General features: G+C 42.5%; 1 protein-coding gene across 2 annotated transcripts; it reads right to left on the reverse strand.

Annotated features, from left to right (window-relative positions):
• Positions 1-1,129: 1,129 nt before the first annotated feature.
• On the reverse strand, positions 1,130-18,481 carry LOC129362131 (voltage-dependent calcium channel beta subunit-associated regulatory protein). Of its 2 annotated transcripts, XM_055033486.1 has the most exons (11): positions 18,275-18,481; positions 17,830-18,016; positions 13,001-13,072; positions 8,549-8,700; positions 8,367-8,428; positions 8,099-8,261; positions 7,840-8,020; positions 7,622-7,759; positions 6,033-6,231; positions 4,637-4,841; positions 1,130-4,565 (listed from the first exon to the last, which is right to left on the reverse strand). In XM_055033486.1, exons 3-11 carry the CDS (start codon positions 13,046-13,048, stop codon positions 2,717-2,719), a joined length of 2,997 nt encoding a protein of 998 aa, XP_054889461.1. In that variant the 5' UTR covers positions 13,049-13,072; positions 17,830-18,016; positions 18,275-18,481; the 3' UTR covers positions 1,130-2,716. The 2 variants fall into 2 exon arrangements, with proteins under 2 accessions (XP_054889461.1, XP_054889462.1); XM_055033487.1 differs by lacking the exons at positions 13,001-13,072; positions 17,830-18,016; positions 18,275-18,481 and adding an exon at positions 10,705-11,731.
• Between the last annotated feature and the right edge of the window lie 1,732 nt (positions 18,482-20,213).

Here is a 20,213-nt window from a genome sequence, read left to right on the forward strand (position 1 = left end):
GGTTGGTACGACAGGACACACTTCATGTGTTTGGTTTGATTGTGAAGCTTAGACACCCAGCTCTCACACACAAGCTTGAATGAGTCACCATGGGGTGGAAAAAAAAAGACTGAAATGTACATTTTGCTTTAGTTTGTGCCACAAAGGCTTCATTTCTGTCGATGCTGCAGGAACTGATTTATTTTTATAGTAACACATGAAGCAGTGAGGATGAAAAAGCCACTGTTTCTCTCCGGAGGTTACACACAGGAACTCATGAGTGAGTTTTATTTTTTTTAGTTTTGGAGGATCAAAGCAGCACCTGATCATTAAAATCACACTTTCAGTTCAGGTTGCAGTTTAATAGATTCTAAATATTTTCTTAATGTTGGAATCTAAAGGGGGAAATTAATGGACCTGCTTGAGTTCAGCTGATAAAAGATGTTTTATTACTTTAAAGCCTTACCAGAATGTAAGCATTTTACTCACCCCTGTTTAAAATGCCATGCTTCTGTGAAGTCTGTCTTTAGGCTGTGAAATCCAAGAATAATGTAAAAGATGAAGAAGCTATCAGACTGTAAGTGTGAAGGCATCTCTTGTCGGCAGCCATTTTTAATTACCTACTAGTGTTTGCTGTCCGATTTCATTCTGGTCTTCTAAAATATGGAATATTCTCCTGGTGAAGTAAGTAACACTTTATCAATAAAGCACCTTTTAAGATTTAAAGATCACAAAGTGACGCCACTTTTTGTAGAAAAAACCCCACATTGAAACAAAATGTTTATGAAGAAAGTGTTTTGTTTTGTTTTTTTTAAGTCTGGCTTTTCTTTGGCCTTCGTTTTATTGCTGCATGTTAATGCAGACATGGAGGACGCAGCGTCGTTTTCTCACCTGTATAAACCCAAACCATCCAGTCATCCATCCATTTTCTGTACAGCCTTATCCTTAGGGGGGTCAGGAGGGGCGCTGGTGCCCATCTCCGGCGACCGTTTCGGGCGAGAGGCAGGTTGCACCCTGAACTGGTAACTAGTCTGTCGCACTAACCCAAAGCACAGCTTTGAAATCCATTTTCTTCTTCATCTTGGTCAGGGACTAAAATGCAGCTAGGAGAGCTTTTCACCTCAAAAGAAACAAACGGTCAGACTGCAGATTTGTTTTCGGGAGAAAAACGGATCATTCCCACGTTTTTATTTGGACGTACACAGTGTGTTAATCATTTCTTTTACTCCTGGGCACAACAAGGCAAAGCCGCCTCTGATTACTTTCAGCATGTGAAAGCCTGAACTCCTCCGTGAGCAATCTGTTTCAAAGCCTCGGAGGCCTCTGTGTCACTCACTTCAAGCATCATCCGTCAGTCTTCCCTCTGAAGAGTCCCAGATGCACTAAAGCCCTGCCGTCTCCTCAGCCGTGCTACACAACCAGAACTGATGACTAACACAAATAAACACAACTTAAGTATAATGCAAAACTGCTCACACGTGTTTATTTTCATTTTATTTGAGTGCATCTTCTGCTTTCCATCTGGTTTTATAGTTTTATCTTCAGGTTGGCTGATAAAGTGTTGGTGAAAGACAGGGAGCTGTAAACATGTTTGGTGTCGTTCTTCATACGGTGCCTTGCAAATCTATTCACATCACTTTTTTTTTTTTTTTTAACTTTACAACCACAAAATTATATCTTATTGAAATTCTATGCAATAGACGGACACAAAGTATGGCATAATTGTTAAATGAAATGAATAAATGACGTGGAATTGGTGTGGAATTATAAAATAAAAAAAATAGCCAGAAATAAAAAGCTAGTGCAAATAATCATCTCCAGAGGTTCTCTACTTAATACCAAAGTCCAACTGTGGCTGATTTATTCTCAGTATGAATCCTGCTGTTATTTGGTGCTATCTGTGGATTGTTATTAGGGGGACATTATTCATAAAACCAGAAAAGAGGAATATGCCAACTCTGGAGGAGCGTGGTTGTTTCATTTTGTTATTGACTAAAACTGAACCATTTGGCCTGCAATAAAATGTTGCACACCTAAACCCTGTCAGAAGACCCATAGAGCAAGAACTTCATGGCCCAGTCAAAGTCCATACCTAAATGCCATTGAGATTCAGTGGCAGGTCTTGAAAATTAATATCCTCATATTCTCTCTGGTTCTACAGTTTTTAGTCATTTCAGAATAGCGGGTTTATTTTAAGAGAAAATCCAACTTTGCACTAGTTCATGTGTGTCTGTCGTAAAATTCCACCTAAACACAATTTTGTGGTTGTGAGTGTAAAAGCCAAGGGGACATTTGCGGTTCACCGTATTGTCATTATCCGTGGGATCGACCGCTCTCACACGCCCATTCACCCTCATGACGGCGGAGACAAACAAGGTCACTTGAGGAGGACATGAGAGAAATGGCTGACGAACACCAGCGGTAGCTTTCATCCCATCAAAGTGCTCATAGAGGTTAAAACTGTACACTATTCACAGACACCTAGTTTGGACTAGTTTGCATGCTGAAAAGTCACAGGTAGGTCAGAAAATAACGTTTTCTAAAGATGCATCTACATCTTTGAATGTCAGCGATAAGTTCTCTGTTTGCAGACGGAGGGACGTCACAGTGGCAGTTTGGGTGTGACTGGACGAGTTGGAAGCTAATGCTAATGCTGGAAGCTAAAGCTGCTAGAGATGCCTGACACATGGTGATGTTTGACTTATTGTGGTTTTATGATAAATACAACAGCAGGGAATTATGTGGGATTGGACCCTGGTGATGCAGTGTGCGTCACCATGACCTCTGACCCTCCTTGTCGGGCCTTCTCCACACGGCGCAGTCCGGCGTAGAGTCTCTCGTCCACCGACGCCACCAGCTTGTCTGCCAGGCTGCTCTGGGCCTGCAGGGAAACCTCTGACAGGATGGCCTGGCTGCTGTTGTTGTTCCTGTTGTCCACTCTGGGGTCCATGTGGCTCATTTGCGTCGACAGAGTGCTGCTTGCGCTTCTTGCCTCCTTGCTTGGGGACACATGGCAGCCATCAGACTCACCAGCCAACTCTGAGGAGATGTTTCTCATTGGGTCTGCTCCGTCAGACGTTCTGTCGGCTGTGCTCCCTGCAGCTCCTTCTCCTACCGGATCTTCTGCTCTCTCCCTTGCCGCCTCCTCAGAAGCCGCGACCTCGCTGGCTTCTTCATCGGCAGCACTTGCTATTCTCGACAGGGTGCTGTGGTACCTGGTGTCCAGCGGGTACCCTGCGCTGTCCCCCCTCCTGAGCGGGGTGAACCTCTGTCTCTCCAGAGACGGCGAGTACCTTCCCCCTGAGGCCGAACCCGGGTCGCTGTATTGCTTGTGTCTCTGCCACTGCTTCCGGAGGTGAACCCTGGACCTGTGCCTGGAGCGCAGCGGAGAGTCCTGCTGGTCGAAGCGCGGATCGTGACGCAGGAACTCGTTGAAGAGCGCATCTGTCTTCTCGTCTATGCTGTAGTCACGGCGACGGAGACGGGATCGATGAGGACTCGGGGGCTGTGGGGTCGGGTTCACCAGCGGAGAAATAAGCTGAGTTTGTGTTTCTGGAGGCTTCTGAGGATGGAGGGACTTCAGTAGCTGATATGGCTCTTGAGGGGTGTGAGAAAGACTGTCACCCTGAGATTTCTGCTTCAGTCTGTCCTCTGTGTCTGTGCTGAGGGCCATCTGGTCCTCCAGCTCCTCCTGAAACAACTTGGTCTCCACGCTCTCACACACTGAGCCTTTCCTCCCAGAGCTGGTAAAAAACAGTCTCCTCTCAGAAGCAGTCTTCCCCCGAGGGGCCCCAGGAGCCCCAAAAAGCCTCAAATCTTCAGGGGCTCTGGATGGCGCTTCAATGGAGGCATAACCACTGTCCATCTGAAGCAACTTCCTGTTTCCTCCCTCCGCCTCTCCTCCAGCCCCATTCCCCATCTCCCCGTCTGCCCCTGACGCCCCTCTGGTTCCACCCTCTGCCTCACCGTCTCCTTCAGGCTCATCGTCCAGGTCTTGCGACAGGCAGGTGTCCAGGCCTGAGCGAGCTCCTGCTCCACCAAAGGACGAGACGCTGTCTGCATCACTGCGGACCGACTCACGATCAGTGCTGCTCTGATCTGAAGAGGCATATTGCTCCAGAGAGGCTCTAAGGCTCCAGATGTCTCTGTAGAGGGACGGGGGTGCGTCTGAGCTCTCTTGGCGGATCATGAAAGACAGAGACGAGCCTGAGTCTGTCCTTCTTCTGGCCACAGCTCCCAACGCTGCATCGTCTCCCTCATCTGTCCCTGCATAGTTCTTTCTTCTCACACCAGTCACGCCAACGTCTGTTTTTGTGTCCTCGGTTTGCCTCAACAGCTCTTCAAAGCGGTCCCGCCTGGTGGGTCCTTGCTCTGCACCAAACAGGTCGTCATCGTCCGCAGACTCCGACTCATTTCTTGCTGCTTCCGTTCTTATCGCCGCTCCAAACACCGTTTCTTGTTCCGCTTGGGTTCCATTGACGGCAGGCTCAACTTGACCCACAGCGGGATCAGATGGGAGACAAGGTTTGGCTCTCCTGCTACTGGTGGTGCTGCCACCTACCTCCACCATGGCCTCCAGCTTTAGCCTGCACAGGAGAGGAACTTGCAGTCAGAACCTGATTTTGTTGAAATCGTTGTTATGTAAGGAGAGAATTACCTCCTGAGGAAGACAGAGGATGTAGGAGCTGTTTCAGGATGAGGCAGAGTCTCAGCGGAGAGGGACTGGAGGCCGCTGGTCTGGATGGGAATATGTGGGAAAGATTCAAAGGCGTCATCTGGGAGCGGAGAGGAGTCTTCATCGGTGTGGTCAGTGGTTTCACTTGCTGCTCTCTGTCTCTGAAAAGGCTTTCTCTTTGGAGAGCCTGGAAGGAAATCAGACACATCTTCACATTTCCATCTAGTGCCAAATGTGTCACAATCCAGAGAAACTCTTAATAGTTAATCAATTCTTATTCTTACTAAAACAAGGGGAACCAATATGTAGCTCTATACTGCAAACTTTTTATACTTTCATCTTTCTCTTGCTTGTCTTTTCTTTTGTTTATATTTCCACTCATGTAAAGCTTTGAATTTCCTTGTTGCTGAAAAGTTACAAATAAATGAAAAGACCTTCCTTGCCTTACCTAACATTGAAGTTATTACTTACACTTGTCAAAACTGAAATGAAATTGGAAATGCACGTTAAAAATAAATGTATTAATACATGAAAAATCTGACATACATAAATTAGTTAAATAAACAAATCAGTTGTAGGTATCAAGGTAAATATATAAAGAAATGATGTACAAGGTTCTAAAGTAACACAGTTAAATAAGAAATTGAACCTTAAATGTTGACATATTAAATAAATATGATTCTCTTTTTCACAAAATAACAATTTTAACAATTTATGGATTTAATGTGCGTATGTATTTGTTTAGCTATTCTTCTTAGAACCATTTCTGGCATATTTACTAACTTTCTGAAGACCGATGGGCTTTATAGGGACCAAAACGCAGTCCTAATACGATGAACTCCTTTGTTTAGGGTTAGAGGTCAGGTTTGGAGGTAAGGTGTTTGGGTTAGGCATAAATTCACTCACTACAATGAATGAAAGTCAATGCAAGATCCTAATATGGGTAGAAATAGAAACCTGTGTATGATATAACATAGTGGAGCTGGATGATGCTGTAATTCTCTGTGCAGATTAGCCAATCAGAGGTCAGACGCAGCGGCAAATAAATCATGTCATGGTTCAGTGTTACACAGGAACCATGAAATCACTTAATACTTTTATAATTACATATGCTCATAACATTTAATGAATAAATTTCACATATTTATCGGCTCATATATTTGATTATTGTCATAATGATAATAAATGCACCTATTTATAAATTTAACCATTTGTATTTATATTTATTTTCATTGAGACAAGCATGAACAACAATAGTTTGTGGCACTATAGTTCTGTATACGTCTCATCTCTCCTTTCAAACCAGTTTAAAGTTTAGTTTTAAAAACCCATATTTATCTGCTGAAAGCTTGCAGCTTTTCCATGAATTTGCGCAAACCTTTGGCGTCCAGACTGGCCGCCCGATGGCTGGTGTCGAACTTCCACCTCCTAAAGTAAGGCCCGGCCCCCTCCAGGCTGGCATGTCGCCGCAGTTTGGAGAGGAAGTGCAGAACAGACGTCGGACCCGGGGCCTGAGCCGACTCTCCCCTCGGCTCCCACTCGCTCTCGGCCTCGCCCCTGTCTCCCACGGCCTCCATCTGACAAAAGAGATGAAGGCAGAGGAGGATGGAGGGGAGGTGGAGACCCATTAAGGAAGGACATGCGGCTGAGATGGATGGTGACAATGAGAGCCAGAGTCCTCAGGGGACAGTATTTGTCATGTTGTCACTCAGCTGCAGCGATGACTGATGCAGCAGCAGCAGCAGCAGCAGCAGCAGCAGCAGCAGCAGCAGCAGCAGCAGCAGCTCTGAGCCACTGAGTTTCACTTTGTGTTGGAAATCAGTGGATTTGTTTGCGCTGTAGAAATAAACCAAGTTCAGTACAGACCAGCTTGGTTTTGAGTTTGAAAACAAAAGTCACATTGACAGATAAATAGCAGCTAATGAGCTAGTAGAGACAAAATAAATGAACGAAATCAAGTTTGGTAAAGTACAGCTGTGGTTTATGTTTCATTATGTAACAAAGAATGTTCCCTGTGTTCTCACAGCTTAATTGGATCATATTTCATAAGAGAAAAATGACCCAAACGAGAATTCGAACCACAATTGATAGAAATCGTATGTAATGCAACAGAGATATAATATGATGTGGAGATTAATTAACTTTTTAAACTTATGGAGCTCAGGGGATATAATCACAAGAAGGTTTGTGAACCTGTCAACTGTGGCAAATAAGGCGCGAGAATTGTTCATGTTTTTGTTTCTAATCTCCACAAATAATAAAGAACGTATCTCTTGCATGTTTTAGTGATGAGTGATGGCTTCAGTCTCTCTTTGTAGATTTTACAGTAAACGTGACGTTGAGTTTGACCTTCATCAGCCGTACCACAAAAGTAACTTCAGTGAGATGCTTCCTTCAACCATCTACCAGTCTCTGACATCGGCCCATTTCTCACTTTCAGCTGATAGATATTTGCGGGGGTTCATACATGCTTACCCAATATTAAGTCAATATTAAGTTTGTGCTGCTTTGGCATTAAAGTTATTAAAGTAAGTTTAAAGGTCATTTTGATTTAGTAAAAGTGGGGGTTTGATCTTTGAACTTTTAAAGTCAACGCAGCACAAACAAAAGCATTTGCTGCACAAACCAGCACAAATGTGATCAAGTGGATTTACACCAATTTTGTCTGATTTGAAGAAGGGAAGGAGGGAGGTGGGTGGGGGGCTGGTTGACCTTTCATGACCTCTAGAAACATTTCCTAATATCTTTAAAATGATAGCAGCGCAAACAAAAAATTTAGCTGCGCAAATGTTCGACGCCAATTTTGCCTGATTTGAGGAAGGTGGGGTGGCCAACTTCACTCGGGTGTGAACAAAGTTACATGCAAACAAAAGATGAACAGTAGTAAAGTACGCTCACGCGTTTAAGAGATTCATCTGAAGAACAAACTTCAAATGGAAGCAAGGTTAATCAAAGTTAAAGACTCACTGTCTGAGAGCGCTGGGACTTGAGGACAGATGAGGACTGCCTGTCTCTCTGGTCCGGGACAGTGGAGTGGTGTGGATCTCCAGGCAGCCCCCCACTCAAGCTCTGTCCCACCCAGTCAGGGACTCTCCTCTCAGCAGGCTGGAAGAAGGAGACAGAAAACTGCCTCAGAATCAGAGGCCGAAATGCGGCGTCTCACCGAGCTGACGTCGTTCGGCTACCTGGTAGATGCTGAGAGGCAGCTGGGGAGCTGCAGTCTCACTGATGTTGATGGTGCTGCTCTCCGTGGAGTCGCACTCCATGATGGTGAGTATCTTCAGGTCACACGGAGCAGGAGGCAGGTGCAGGTGGGTCAGCCGGGCCTTTTTCAGGTGATGGAAGTCTCCTTCGGTGAGAGTGTACCTGAGGTCGAGGCATAAGCATCTGGTCTCTGTCCACCAAAGAGAGAAGAATACCCAAGTTTGCTCAAGTGGACATTACCTGCGTCCTTTTTCCTGAGTGTTTTTTTCCTGCTCGTACAGCGCAGATTCATTGAAGGACACTCTGCGGCCAGTGGAGCCGGTGGAAACAAATCGGTCCGACTCTCCATCGTGACAGCTCGACGCTGAGAGAGCATCTGATTCATCCAGACGAATTGTGATCTCTGAGCAACAAGGACGCGCCGGTGAAAAGGAACAAAAGAGGTCTGTGACAACACCGAGCCAGAAAGTATGTGTGAAACTGGAAAACAAAACGGCGCAGCTCTGACCTTGCGTGGGCTGAGAATCCTCGGCATAAGTCGTGTTTGTCTTCTCGGGGTCATCGCTCGCTCTGCGGGGAGGAAACTACTTTACCTCTCCGTGTTTTTGAACACAGAAGGAGAAGTGCTCTGTCACGCTGTGAATTTTCTCACGTTGCAATGCACACCGACCTGGTTCTGGCAGGACCCACCTGGAGTAGCGTCGTCCACCCAAGCAGCAGCGGTGACAGAAGAGCAGCAGCAGGGACAGCAGGACCAGCGTCCCGCCAGCGAAGACGCTCAGCAGCACCAGCAGCAGCACGTAGTTGTCCGCCTGGCCTGTCGACACGGGCACATCCTTTTGCTGAGCAATTATTTAAGAAAGGGGGGAAAAAAATACGTTAAATTGTAGACTCAGTAGCTTTCAGCTGCTTTACATTTCATTTCATAGACATTGGCTGCAACAGCAAATGACACAGTGTGTATTGATATGAATCATATCAATTCCTGTTCCAGTCTGAACAACATGGAGGACATTTTGGTGAGGATTCTCCAGTAGAGACTTTGACTAGGACGTTACAGCTAATCTACTTCCTCATACCTCTCACTATATGTTTAGGGTTGCTGCCCTATTATTTTTTGTTTTTTCATGATTGTCTTGTATTTATCTTCTCTTCTACTCTGACCATCTTCCATGAAAAGCATCCCAAAGCATGATGGTACCACCACCATGTATTGCAGTGGGAATGGTATGGGCAGCGGTTTCCAGTCCAATCAGTCAGTCTGGATGGACATACATGTCTTGGTACGTTTGCTTTTGTGGATATTACCCTGAGTTTGAACCTCAGGGTGGTTCAAACTTCTCCTCAACTTTCTCCCTGAACTTGCTGCTGTTCTTCCTTGTTCTTCATGATGTCGCTGCTTCCCCGATGCTCTCTAACAAACCATCTTCAAAGAAAAATCAGGGGACTTCTGGTTGCTGGGGATTTTATTTGGGGCATCACAATAAAATGGGTTGAATACCAGGAAATCAAAATGCATACCACCCTTTTTGAAATTTTAAACTTTGCAAGTACAAGATGCAGAGAACATTGTGTAGGTCTAAAGCAATAAAATATGTTGAACTGTGTCTTTGTAACATGACAAAATGCCAAAATGGTTCTGGATATTCTTCTTGAATTCTCTCACAAATGTACTTAATATTTTGAAAAAAAAAAAACATTATCGGCAAATCATTGCCATAAAGTCACAAGGACATAATTAAATCCTGTTTAAATGCAAGCTGCACAGAACGCTGGAGTCGCTGGCCTCCCAGGAGAGGGTGAGTGAGATACATTTGTTTCCATCGGGGCAGAAATTTGACCAAATTACACAGTGTAATCCTGTTACCAGCTGTGCGTGGGTTGGGACAGATCCCTGGTTTTCCTTTTTCCTTTTCTGGACACTTTTCTTTTTCTGTGCATTCAAATGAAATGCTCTGCAAAGGACTCCAAACCAACAACATCCACACTGAAGGATGAAGGTAAAATACCCAGAAGCAGAGCAACACATTGAAGCTAATGAATCTCATTTGAATATCTAATCTTTTATCTATAAATATCCCTCCAAACATCATTGTAATCACTTAAACTTTGATCTTCTCTGTGGTGATATTGCTTGGGTTGCAGCGCATGAATTTAATTTCCTTTCCTTGAATTTGCCCGTCATCTCCAAAGATCCAGATTCATTTATTGACCAGCAAAGCCAGGCAGAGGCACGCATTTCTCCACTGCTGTGTTTTGTTACGGGAACATGGTGGCAGAATTCACTCTGCCTGGACTGTAATTGCTTGTCTTTCCTTTCTTTCCTAAAGAGCGAGTGAGGACTCTCTTTGCGGTGTTCAGCTGTAAGCACCATAATATTTAATGAGTGGAATCAGCACTGGAAGACACACGCCCAAATACACACCGCCTGTTCGCTCACACACACTCAAGTAGACAACCAACTGCTCTCTTTTGATTAATACACTCAGTCTCGGCTGAGCAGGGCTGGGGATGCTAATCGAAACGTCAGCAAGACCCTTAATTCAATTTCCCAACTCTTCTCAATGAGAGGGAAATGAGGCCTTTGCAGGCTAAACATGGAAATAGGAGGAGGAAGAGGAGGAAGAGGAAGAGGAAGAGGAGGAGGAGGAGGAGGAGGAGGAGGAGGAGGAGGATGCCGACGCACATGAGCAATCCCCACTGAAGACTTTCCTGGCTCTTCTCCGAATGTCAGTTTCAGTGGAAAGAGGAGAATAATTGGACTCTTTCTGCCCGCACGAAAAGAATATTAATCAATTGAAATGTTTGATCTTGGCTAATGGATGAAGATGTATAAAGAGAATTACCCAGAGAGGCTCAAGAGGGGAGAGAAGAGCCCAGGAATTCCTCATGGAGTGCAAAACGACTTTAGGATAATGATGGTGTCAACCGCAGCCGCACTTCAAACATCTTTCAAAGAGAGAAAATGCCTGCGTCTCCACAGACAGTTGAAACCAAAAGCGTACAAACGATTTGTGAAAAGACACATGACGCTGTCTGTTTTGTGAAATGTACCAGTCAGTTTTTCATGACCATTTTCATGCTTGCAGGTGTCTCTCTCTTTTCCATCCAACAGAAACAATTACGGCCCAACACTTCAGTTGGACTTTCATCAAACCAGAGGACAAGTCTCCAAAGATTAAGCTTCTTGTTTCGGCGTTCATCCGTAAATTGTCCTTTTGGCTTTTATGCTTCATTTGAAATGGCCTCTTCCTCACTGCATGGCTCTTCAGGCCAGGACTGTTCAGTATTCTGACTCAACACATAAAAACTTGAACGAAGACAGTTCAAGTTTAGTTTGGTTTAATTCAGACAGTGAGAAATAATGTGTCTTCTGATAAAGTGTATATATCTTGTTTCCAATCCATATCATCATGACTCCAATATAAAGCAGGACCGGCGATAGATCCATCTGAATTCAGCCAGGGGTGATTTCAGACAATAAAATATGGGTGGAAAAGAGAAACTCTGCCTTCAGTCCTGAGCGTTGTGGTTCTTCTGTGGAACCACCAATCAGAAGATCCATCTAACAGCATCAAGTCACTTCAGAAAGCAGACCTGGCTGGTAATAAGTGTGGACACTCATAAACACTTTTTTTTTGTTCGATATGCCCCTAAAAATAGCCTCATGTCAGAACATGTTAACTTAAACCAAGTTAAAGATGAAACAAAGTGTCTTACGTTCAGCAGCCCACATCCACGAGGCAAGAGAAGAAGCTGGAAGCTGGTTTGATAAGTGGCTTAAAGATTCAAACCAATTTCATTTCTTTACAGAAAAAAAACCCAAAGTGAAACGTACATCATTAACTGATGTAAGGACCAAAGTGTCCTTACACTTACTGTAAACTCTGGCAAAGTATAAAAAAAAAAATAAAAAATAAAAAACTTTTATTAAATAATGTTTTATTGCAGTTACATGGAGAAACATCTAATTTGAATAGATTAATTCAACGTTGTTTTCACTTCACAGTGAGCATTAATTAATCATTTATCCTTAATCCAGTCCAACCTGGAGTATTTGCTGAAACTTACTCCAATCTGATCAAACCACTCCATTAAAGTCCAGAGTAGAGTTCAGCAATCTCAGTATGTTTATGTTCGTGACAGTAGGACTTTCTCTCCGACACAACAATATGGAGCACATCAAATGATTGTTGTGGAGACTTGGTCTAACTTAAACCCCAATTAGTCATTTTACTGAAGCTCTCAAACAGAGAGCATTGAACATTTTTATTTTACGTCTTTGTATCACACTTTAGTTTATCACACTTTATATTGTTTTAACTTTTTTATCATTGCTGAGACTCTATGGGGAGTGGGATTCTTAAATATTAATGTGCATCAGTTCACAAGAAAAACAGGAAACACTTGGATTTATTTAAGAATGCAAAGTATTAATTAAAGAAATGGTCAATTTAGATCATTTACATTAAACTATGAGAATAGTTATGTTCTAAAATAAATCTTTATCATTCTTTTATTTAACTGTTTCACTGATGTTTGTTGGATCGTTTAACAAACTCAAAAAACGCAAGACATTGAGTGTACTGGATTCATGATCAGGTTTTTGGGTTCAGTAGTGTGTGCTTGCGCACGTGCGTGTGTGTGTGTGGGTGTGTGCGCGCGTGTGTGTGTGCATTTATCAGAGCATCCGTGACTTAATAAAACCTGCTGTTTCTACAAACTCAGCCAAATGGGAAGCAAAGCTCCATCAATCAGGCGGAGCAGCGAAGCCATCTTTCTGACTCACTGTGCAGAGCAACATGGAAGTCGATTCTCCGTCTCCACAGAGAACTCAAACTGACTAGCAATCAGAGCAGCCAACTCAGACGACTCCTCTCTCTTTCTCTCATCCATCCAGAACCATATTCAGTTCTGGTTTTCCATCGGCTCCCCATCTGCCCGTCACCCCGCAGTACCCGCAGATTGAAGCCGACACCTGGAACACTGTTTCCCCCAACATGCCTTGCTCCGAGGTTCCCACCCCGATTGAAACCCAGCAGGGATTCAGAAAACATCGTGAGAGTTTCTTCAAGCATAGCATCACGATCCAGCTCCATCTGAAGGTGTGGACAGCATGTGTTGCTGGAGCAGCATACTCACAGTGGAGTTCTCTGTCAGACTTGTCAGGACAGGCAGATCATTGCTCATGGTCCAGGTCAGAGTGAGTGAACCCTGTGGAGGAATCAGAGAAGGACAGATCGACTTTAAAACATCCAATTCAGATTATATAAATGTTATACCATCCTTTACAGAATACAGACTGTGCAACTGAACTTCTAAATACTCTGAGATAAAGTTTGATTAAGCTGTAGGGCAACAAAGCTGGTCAGAAATTTACATAAGTTTGGATAAATGTCACTTAAACTGCAAATACCGCAAGCTTTTTGTGGCCACCAAGGAGTTTATGGAGTAATCAAGGATTCACTTTTGACCATTATTGGCAGAAATTCTTCTGATAATCTAGAACGGTTGGCTTCCCATCAAACTTGGCCTTTAAAGCTGCAGTCCAAAAATTTGAATAAATTTTCCTCAAACCACCACCCAGCTAAGGTCATGCGTGTACAGCAAGGATGGAATTCTAGAGGTCACAGGTGAGAGGTCAGCCTAGGTTTTCTAATGTGCATACTAAAACTAGGCTGTGCAAAGTTCACACTGCCCAGCTTATTATATGACACTATTTTGACATATGGATGCGAAACTTAAGCTTGGCGCTCAACTGTTACACCCTTACAGGCTTTTAATTTGTTAAAAACGTGTGTTGGCGATAGTGGCATCTCTTGTCCTTTTGAGTCTGAAACTCCCTGATGTAGTTTCTGTCACTTTTAGGAGACCTCTCCTGAAAAGGTCACTGTGATGTGGATGCAAATACAATTCACAAAACAGCTTCTTCCTCTTTGGACATTTGTTTGGACTCGCTGGTTGTTTGTTTAATCGTTTTTTTAACATGAAATTGATACACAGAACGATGAAGGCTGCCACACATCAGCATGACAGAAACATGCTTTTACGCTTTCAATGATCTCTTCCTAAAACATGCGTCCATGTTTTGTTGCCTGCTTTCAAGCCTTTGGGCCGAGAGAACTGCACAATAACGCTATAAACAGTTGTGGGAATTTATCCATATATTGGTGCCTATGCGTATTATTCTGATTTTCCAGTGATTTGTGAAAATTCACAATAAATTTGGTGCCAAATTGTTTTTTTCTCAAATTCACTGCAGTTGAATGATGGGGGGAAAAAAAGCATGGCTCCAATGAATCATGTGAAGCCCAAAATTAATCTGACAGTCATGTGCATGATGAGTGTAGGTAACCTTGGTACTGTGCTTCCCACAAGCCTTGCAAAGAGCATGAGCTGCCTTTGCAAAGTGTTGTCTCCTGAGGGAGAGAATTGCTTCCCTTGGTGTTGATTCAAACTGTTGCTTGCATGAAGAAAGTGTATATAACTCATTAAAAAAAAACATTAAATGTTCAAACTAATCAAGTCTGTCCTTTTTAGCACTTTTTTTGCTGGAGTTTCTACTAAAGGATTTTTTTTGCGGCAGCTATGATATTCAGTCTTGTATCCTTGAAGTAGTGATGTGTGTATGTATGTGTGTGTTAAGGCTGAAGGTTAAATGAAAACTGCTAAAAAAAACAGCAGCAAAAAGCATAAAAAGACAAACACAAATAAAACTGCATAGAAGTGAAGTTTTTGATTGAGTTTTTCTGTAATTGAATCTGAGTGTTAAACTGATGCCTTCTCAGACTGCAGCGAATTCTGCGAATCATTTCTACCAAAGTTGCAGAAATTATTTTCCAATTGTTCCCATTCCAGACTGCACGCTCTTATTCAGAGACATCAGCTGCCCAATTTGAAGATTTTGCATTTAATGTCAGCTCAAATTTTATCATAATGTTCTGCACAGTTCACATTTTTGTCCAAAACTTCTGTGTTTATGTTGGACTTTCTGAAATCACAAAGTACTGCACATCTGTGAAGTGGAATGAAACTGTTTGTCAAAATGTTGCACAAACACAGTTTTAAAACTTGTGGTGTGTATTCAACTTTTTAGTAACTGAAACTCCTCTAAGAATAACCCACAACAACAAACTACCTCCAGAAAAACTCAATGAATAAAAAGGGCTTGTTTGTTTGTCATTTAGTCTCAGGATAAATGAAGCTGTTCTGTGAAGGCCCAGTGGAACAAGCAGACCAAAACCAGACCAAAATTTAATGGAGAAACTGTGGCAAGACTTGACAATTGACGTTTAGGGATTCTCGATATGCAAACTTCCACAATTTGAGCCTTTTTGCAAAGACTCATGGGTACAAAATTACTGACTCATATTTCTGGACGTTACAGACTTTCTGTAATTGCAACAAAAGATGGTTGTGCTAAGTATTGACTCAAGATATGGGTGTCACATTTTCAGACTTCTGTCTGTAATACATTTTTTAAACCATGTTTAATTCGTCTAACGTTTCACAATTGCATACTTTGCGAAAGTCTGTCCTGTAAATTTACTGTAAATACAAAGAAGATGGAGCAAACAGTAGAAAAATGAGCAGTGGTGAGTGCAGAGGATGATCAGAGACAAAACGAATCACTCTTAACCGTTCAAATCACGTAACTCTTTCTAAAATCCATTATGGGCTGTGTGTGAAGTCAATGAGGGGGATCTTGAACTAGAGTAATGTCTCCATTTTTGTGTGATTGGCTTCATCTCTAAGGTTAAAAGGACTTTTCTGCAGTAAGGCGTCTGTGCACCTTGTGTAACGTCAGTCCAGGACTGCATTCCTCACACATGCTGATAACCCGGCTGCACATTCCCTCGCCATGAGGGAGACTCATATTTTATGTAATATCTCAGCTCAAGGTAACTACGACGAGGCCGCAGCTCTGAACAACACACCATCGCTTCATGCGCTGCACATGGCTGTGAATCCTTGCTCTGATAAAATAAAAAAAAATCTCCCCCGGTGATTCATTCAGAATCGCAGCCCGTTTGTTATTCTTATCCTGACATTTGTGAGTGTCTTTTGAGAGTTTTCTCTCATTCACACCTAACAGAAATAGAAATAGCCTGATATTCAAATGTTTGTTTGTTTTTTTTCAGATAAAATGGTTGAAATCTGAAGTGGATTTTCAGGAAGAACTGAATTAAATTTGTGATCACACTAAAAGGTCAGATGGAGTGGAGACTTAAAGGGAATTGAACATAAATGTAATGATCTCGAAATTTAATTGGTTAAATTAAATCAAAGTATATATTAAACTGCATCTTTTTATGAATTTTATTCAAGGGTGTAAGAGTAAAGGGAGCAGAGTACAAATGCATGCCGCACTTCTCAGATTTTCATTTATAAATAAAATACCCCCAGTTACACATTATTTTTGTTTCAGTCTGTCAAATATTATTCCAAGAAAGACATTGAGGCTTGTGTCCTGAGACAAAATGTGAAACATTTTGAAAAGCGAATTTAGCAAAACACACACAGTTATTATACATGTTAAAACAACATATATTGGGGGTTTTATGGCCAGAGTTGCAATGTGGCAAGAAGGAAGCCCCTGTATAAAAAATAGCACAAAAAAAACAAAACAACCTTTATGGACACAGCAGCCATGTGCAAGAAGGTGCTTTGCTGAAGTAAAACCCAGTTCTTAAAACACTATCTGAGGTTTAAAACTAAAAGAAAAAAAACACACTGAACTAAAGGAACCTTACTATTTGGCCCAGGTGTGTTGAAGCAGAAACACATCTTAAAGTTGCAGGACTCCAGTTCTCTAGGTCTAGAGTTGAAGTCCCCTGCACTATGTGAAGGTCCTACTGAAAGTTCAATGCACTACTTTGTGTTGGTTTGACACAGGAAACTCCAAGCCAAACATGGTGAAGCAACAAATAGCAAGATAATTTAACAAAACGATATTTATTCCGTGACATGGACATGAACTCCCCTTCTAACATGGCGAGTTATAGGACAAATCTTATTAAAGCAAATTCACATTGAAATGTGTGGATATAAATGATTTGACCCAAAAACATCAAACTGTTAATCATTGGACACTTGTTGCAACTGAAATGTGTTTTGTACTGGTAAGAAAGGGCCATAACTTGTTAGCCCTTGCTTCAGCATTTTACAGAAAATATGTAATTATTGATTATTACTATTGCAACATTCTCAAAAATACAACAATGCTTGTATTTCTAGACTTTACTGTTTAGCATCCTATCTGCCAGCATTTGTTTTGAAGAAAGATATTAAAGATACTTTTAGATATTAAAAGTGTTTTTTTGTGTGTGTTTTTTTTTTACATACAAGGTTTTTTTTCCTTTGAAAATTTACAGGATATCTAAAGCATGAGACAAAACAAAACTGAGATATTTGCAAAAAGATGCCAGAAGAGGCCATAAAAAGAGGTTGAATGTGAAGGAGAGGGTGAGTAAAATGTAAAAAGTGTGTGTGTGTGTGTGTGTGTGTGTGTGTGTGTGTGTGTGTGTGTGTGTGTGTGTGTGTGTGTGTGTGTGTGTGTATATATATATATATATATATATATATATATATATATATATATCAACACTTGCTTTTGAAAAATGATAATCTGGGATTTGAGAACATGTTAGATTGTCACTTCATCTCCGGTTTATCATCCAGGCAGATGGGCGTTTAGAGCTCAGACACACACTTTCTAGCTCCCAGAGCTTCAATCACACTGATGGTGTTTGTGTCTTTATAAATACCATCAGCGGGAGGAAAGCAGGAGGAGGAGGGGAAGAGGGTGTGTGTGTATATGTGTGTGTGTGTGTGTGTGTGTGTGTGTGTGTAGGGGTGTGTGTGTGTGCGTGGGTGTGTGGGAGGATGGAGGGGGGGGGGGGTGGACTTTACTGCATAAAACCCTCAGGTGAGAGTGTGTGTTGAGGGGCTCCAGATGTGTTGTGTCTTACGGTCTATAACGGGAGGTGTCACAGGAGCTGCCCTCCGCTGTCTGCGTGCAGCCGCTGGACTACAGGGACGCGCCGCAGCCGGCGCTCAGCATCAGCACCATCAGCAGCAGAAGCATCTTCCCTTCTCCGCCGAATAGCCCCCGATCAGCAGGGCTGTCCCATGTCAATGCACCGCCCGCTCTCAGCCCTGTGGGGAGGTGGGATACATCACGACGTGGACCCCACCATCCATCCCCATTCCCATCCCCATCCCCACGCTCATGCAAGGGAAATTCCGCCGTCTGACACATAAACACGGGTCAGCCGTGTCACCTGAGTCTTACATAATTTGAAACAGAACCACGTTGAGACCGCGAGAAAAACGCCAGAGCCAGAGCCGGTCCGCGTGAAGTAAGAGGGAGGGGTAAAAAAACAAAACAAAACAAAACAACACACAGGGACTCACCTCGTTGTAGACTCGGAGTGAAGCGCTCGGTCTGCAGCCACTCTGCCCCGTCTGCATACTTTATTCTGGGCTTCAAATAACGACTGTAGTTATGAATGAAACCACACGCGATTAGACACACCCACCGCCCGCTCCTCAAGCGCCACGTGACCTGCGCTTATGAACATGATGATGATGATGGCGATGATGGTGATGGTGGCGGTCATGATGTGAGACGTTAGAGGGAAGCCGTCCTCTTTGAGCAGCCTCGTGAATGGCGCCTCTCATGTCATTTTCACCATTAACGCTGCAGGATTTTGATTGTTTCACTTCGCTGCGCTTCGCTCAGCCTCTGTGTTGGGAGATAAGATGCTCGGACAGACGGACGGGTTTGCGTAATTTCACACTTGGCCACTTGGTGGCAGCGTTGCACTTTTGCCTCCTCAGTGGAAAGGAGTCTGAAAGTATTCTTTGTTTTCTGAATTAGATCCAGTCCACCTCACAACACAATGCGCTTCAATTTATGCTGCTCCCTCTAATAAAGGGTTGTTTGTAGGGCGATTGACATTTTTCTTCAATGTTCGTGTTGAACTGATTTGGCCAAAAGTGACACTTTCTGTTGCGATTTTACGTTCACATTCGCACGCCACCTCTTTCACATTTTGTCACACTGCAGCCACAAACCTCTGTGTATTTCACAGGGATTTGCTTTCACAGAACAACAACATGTTACAAGGAGTTGTGAAGTGGAAGCCAGGAATATCATTGTTTTTAAATAATCATTGACAAAAAAAAAAAAAAACAAAACAAACAAAAATAAATAATTGATGCTTATGCTTTCATCCACCTGAAATCCTGAGCAACTATTTGAGTTAATTCTTTGTGACATTTCCTTGAAGCTAAATGTGTCTTCAAGGTCTGTACATTTAAAAACTGAAACGTTTTGCACTGTATTGCACTGTCTTGCTAAAGATAGCTTCTGTTTCTTGAGTATCATAAGTGTCCGGCTGGACAAAATCCATTTTGCTCCAGCAGTCAGCATCCCCACAGCATGATGCTGCCACTTTTTTGCCATAGGAATGATGTGTTCAGAGCAATGTGCAGTGCTAGGTTTTCTCTATTTGTAGCATTTTGCATGACATATTCAGTCCTGTGTTGAACATAGCTCTCTGTGAAACATTCAAAGCTTGCAATATTATTTTGTAACATTGCTCTGTGTTAAACTTTTCTACAACTTTATTCCTGACTCCTGAGTTTGTTTTACTAATGTTCACTAACAAACATTTGAAGCCTTTTCTGAATGTTTTTATTTATACTACATTTTTTATTATCTGCAAGGTAGAAAACTCAGCTGTGTTTTCAGACAGTATCTAATAGAAAAAAGACGTGTTTCCATTTCAGCATCTGCAGTGTGCTCATTCTGAGTCTGCTACATAAAACAGACAAAGCCTCAATACTGGCATGGCAGAAGGCCTAATCTGAGCCTTCATGACATCAGGAGAAGGAAAGATATCACATCTGAAGAACCAATTTTCTCTTTCGGCACCAAAAGCGTAAACGAAACAAAACTTTGGAAATCTGCTTCACAGTCATGGTCCGGTTTGTTTATTGACAACCATTTTTCTGCTTGCCTGCAAGAAACTGATAAACGACTAACCTCTCAAAGCACCTGAGATTCTGCCACAATGGTATATTTTCAATTTATACATTTATATGCATGTAGCTCTCCCTTTGACTTTAAGGTTCACTGTGACAGATGTCAGTGATCTAGATCAGTTTTCTAGCAAGGACAGCAAATAAAATACTGCTGACTTAAAAAAAATAATAATTCTATGTGTCTTTTTCAAATAGTCATAGTCATATTTCAAGGAGTGATACTCTCAGAAAGAAACTTTTGATTTACTAATCTGAGTTTTGTGGGATTATGATGACTTTGACCAATCTTTGGGAACAGGGGAAG

Source organism: Poeciliopsis prolifica, unplaced genomic scaffold, assembly GCF_027474105.1.
Source record: "Poeciliopsis prolifica strain line A6 unplaced genomic scaffold, Auburn_PproV2 SCAFFOLD008, whole genome shotgun sequence".
NCBI lineage: Eukaryota > Metazoa > Chordata > Actinopteri > Cyprinodontiformes > Poeciliidae > Poeciliopsis > Poeciliopsis prolifica.

Bases quoted from the DNA above. Each gene is read 5' to 3' on its own strand.
- LOC129362131 (XM_055033486.1), bottom strand. From the start codon at position 13,048: ATGAGCAATGATCTGCCTGTCCTGACAAGTCTGACAGAGAACTCCACT. The intron at 8,429-8,548 runs GTGGGTCCTGCC...TCCTCCCCGCAG, and splicing joins GGTGGACGACGCTACTCCAG to AGCGAGCGATGACCCCGAGA. The intron at 4,566-4,636 runs GTAATTCTCTCC...TCTCCTGTGCAG, and splicing joins TCCTCTGTCTTCCTCAGGAG to GCTAAAGCTGGAGGCCATGG.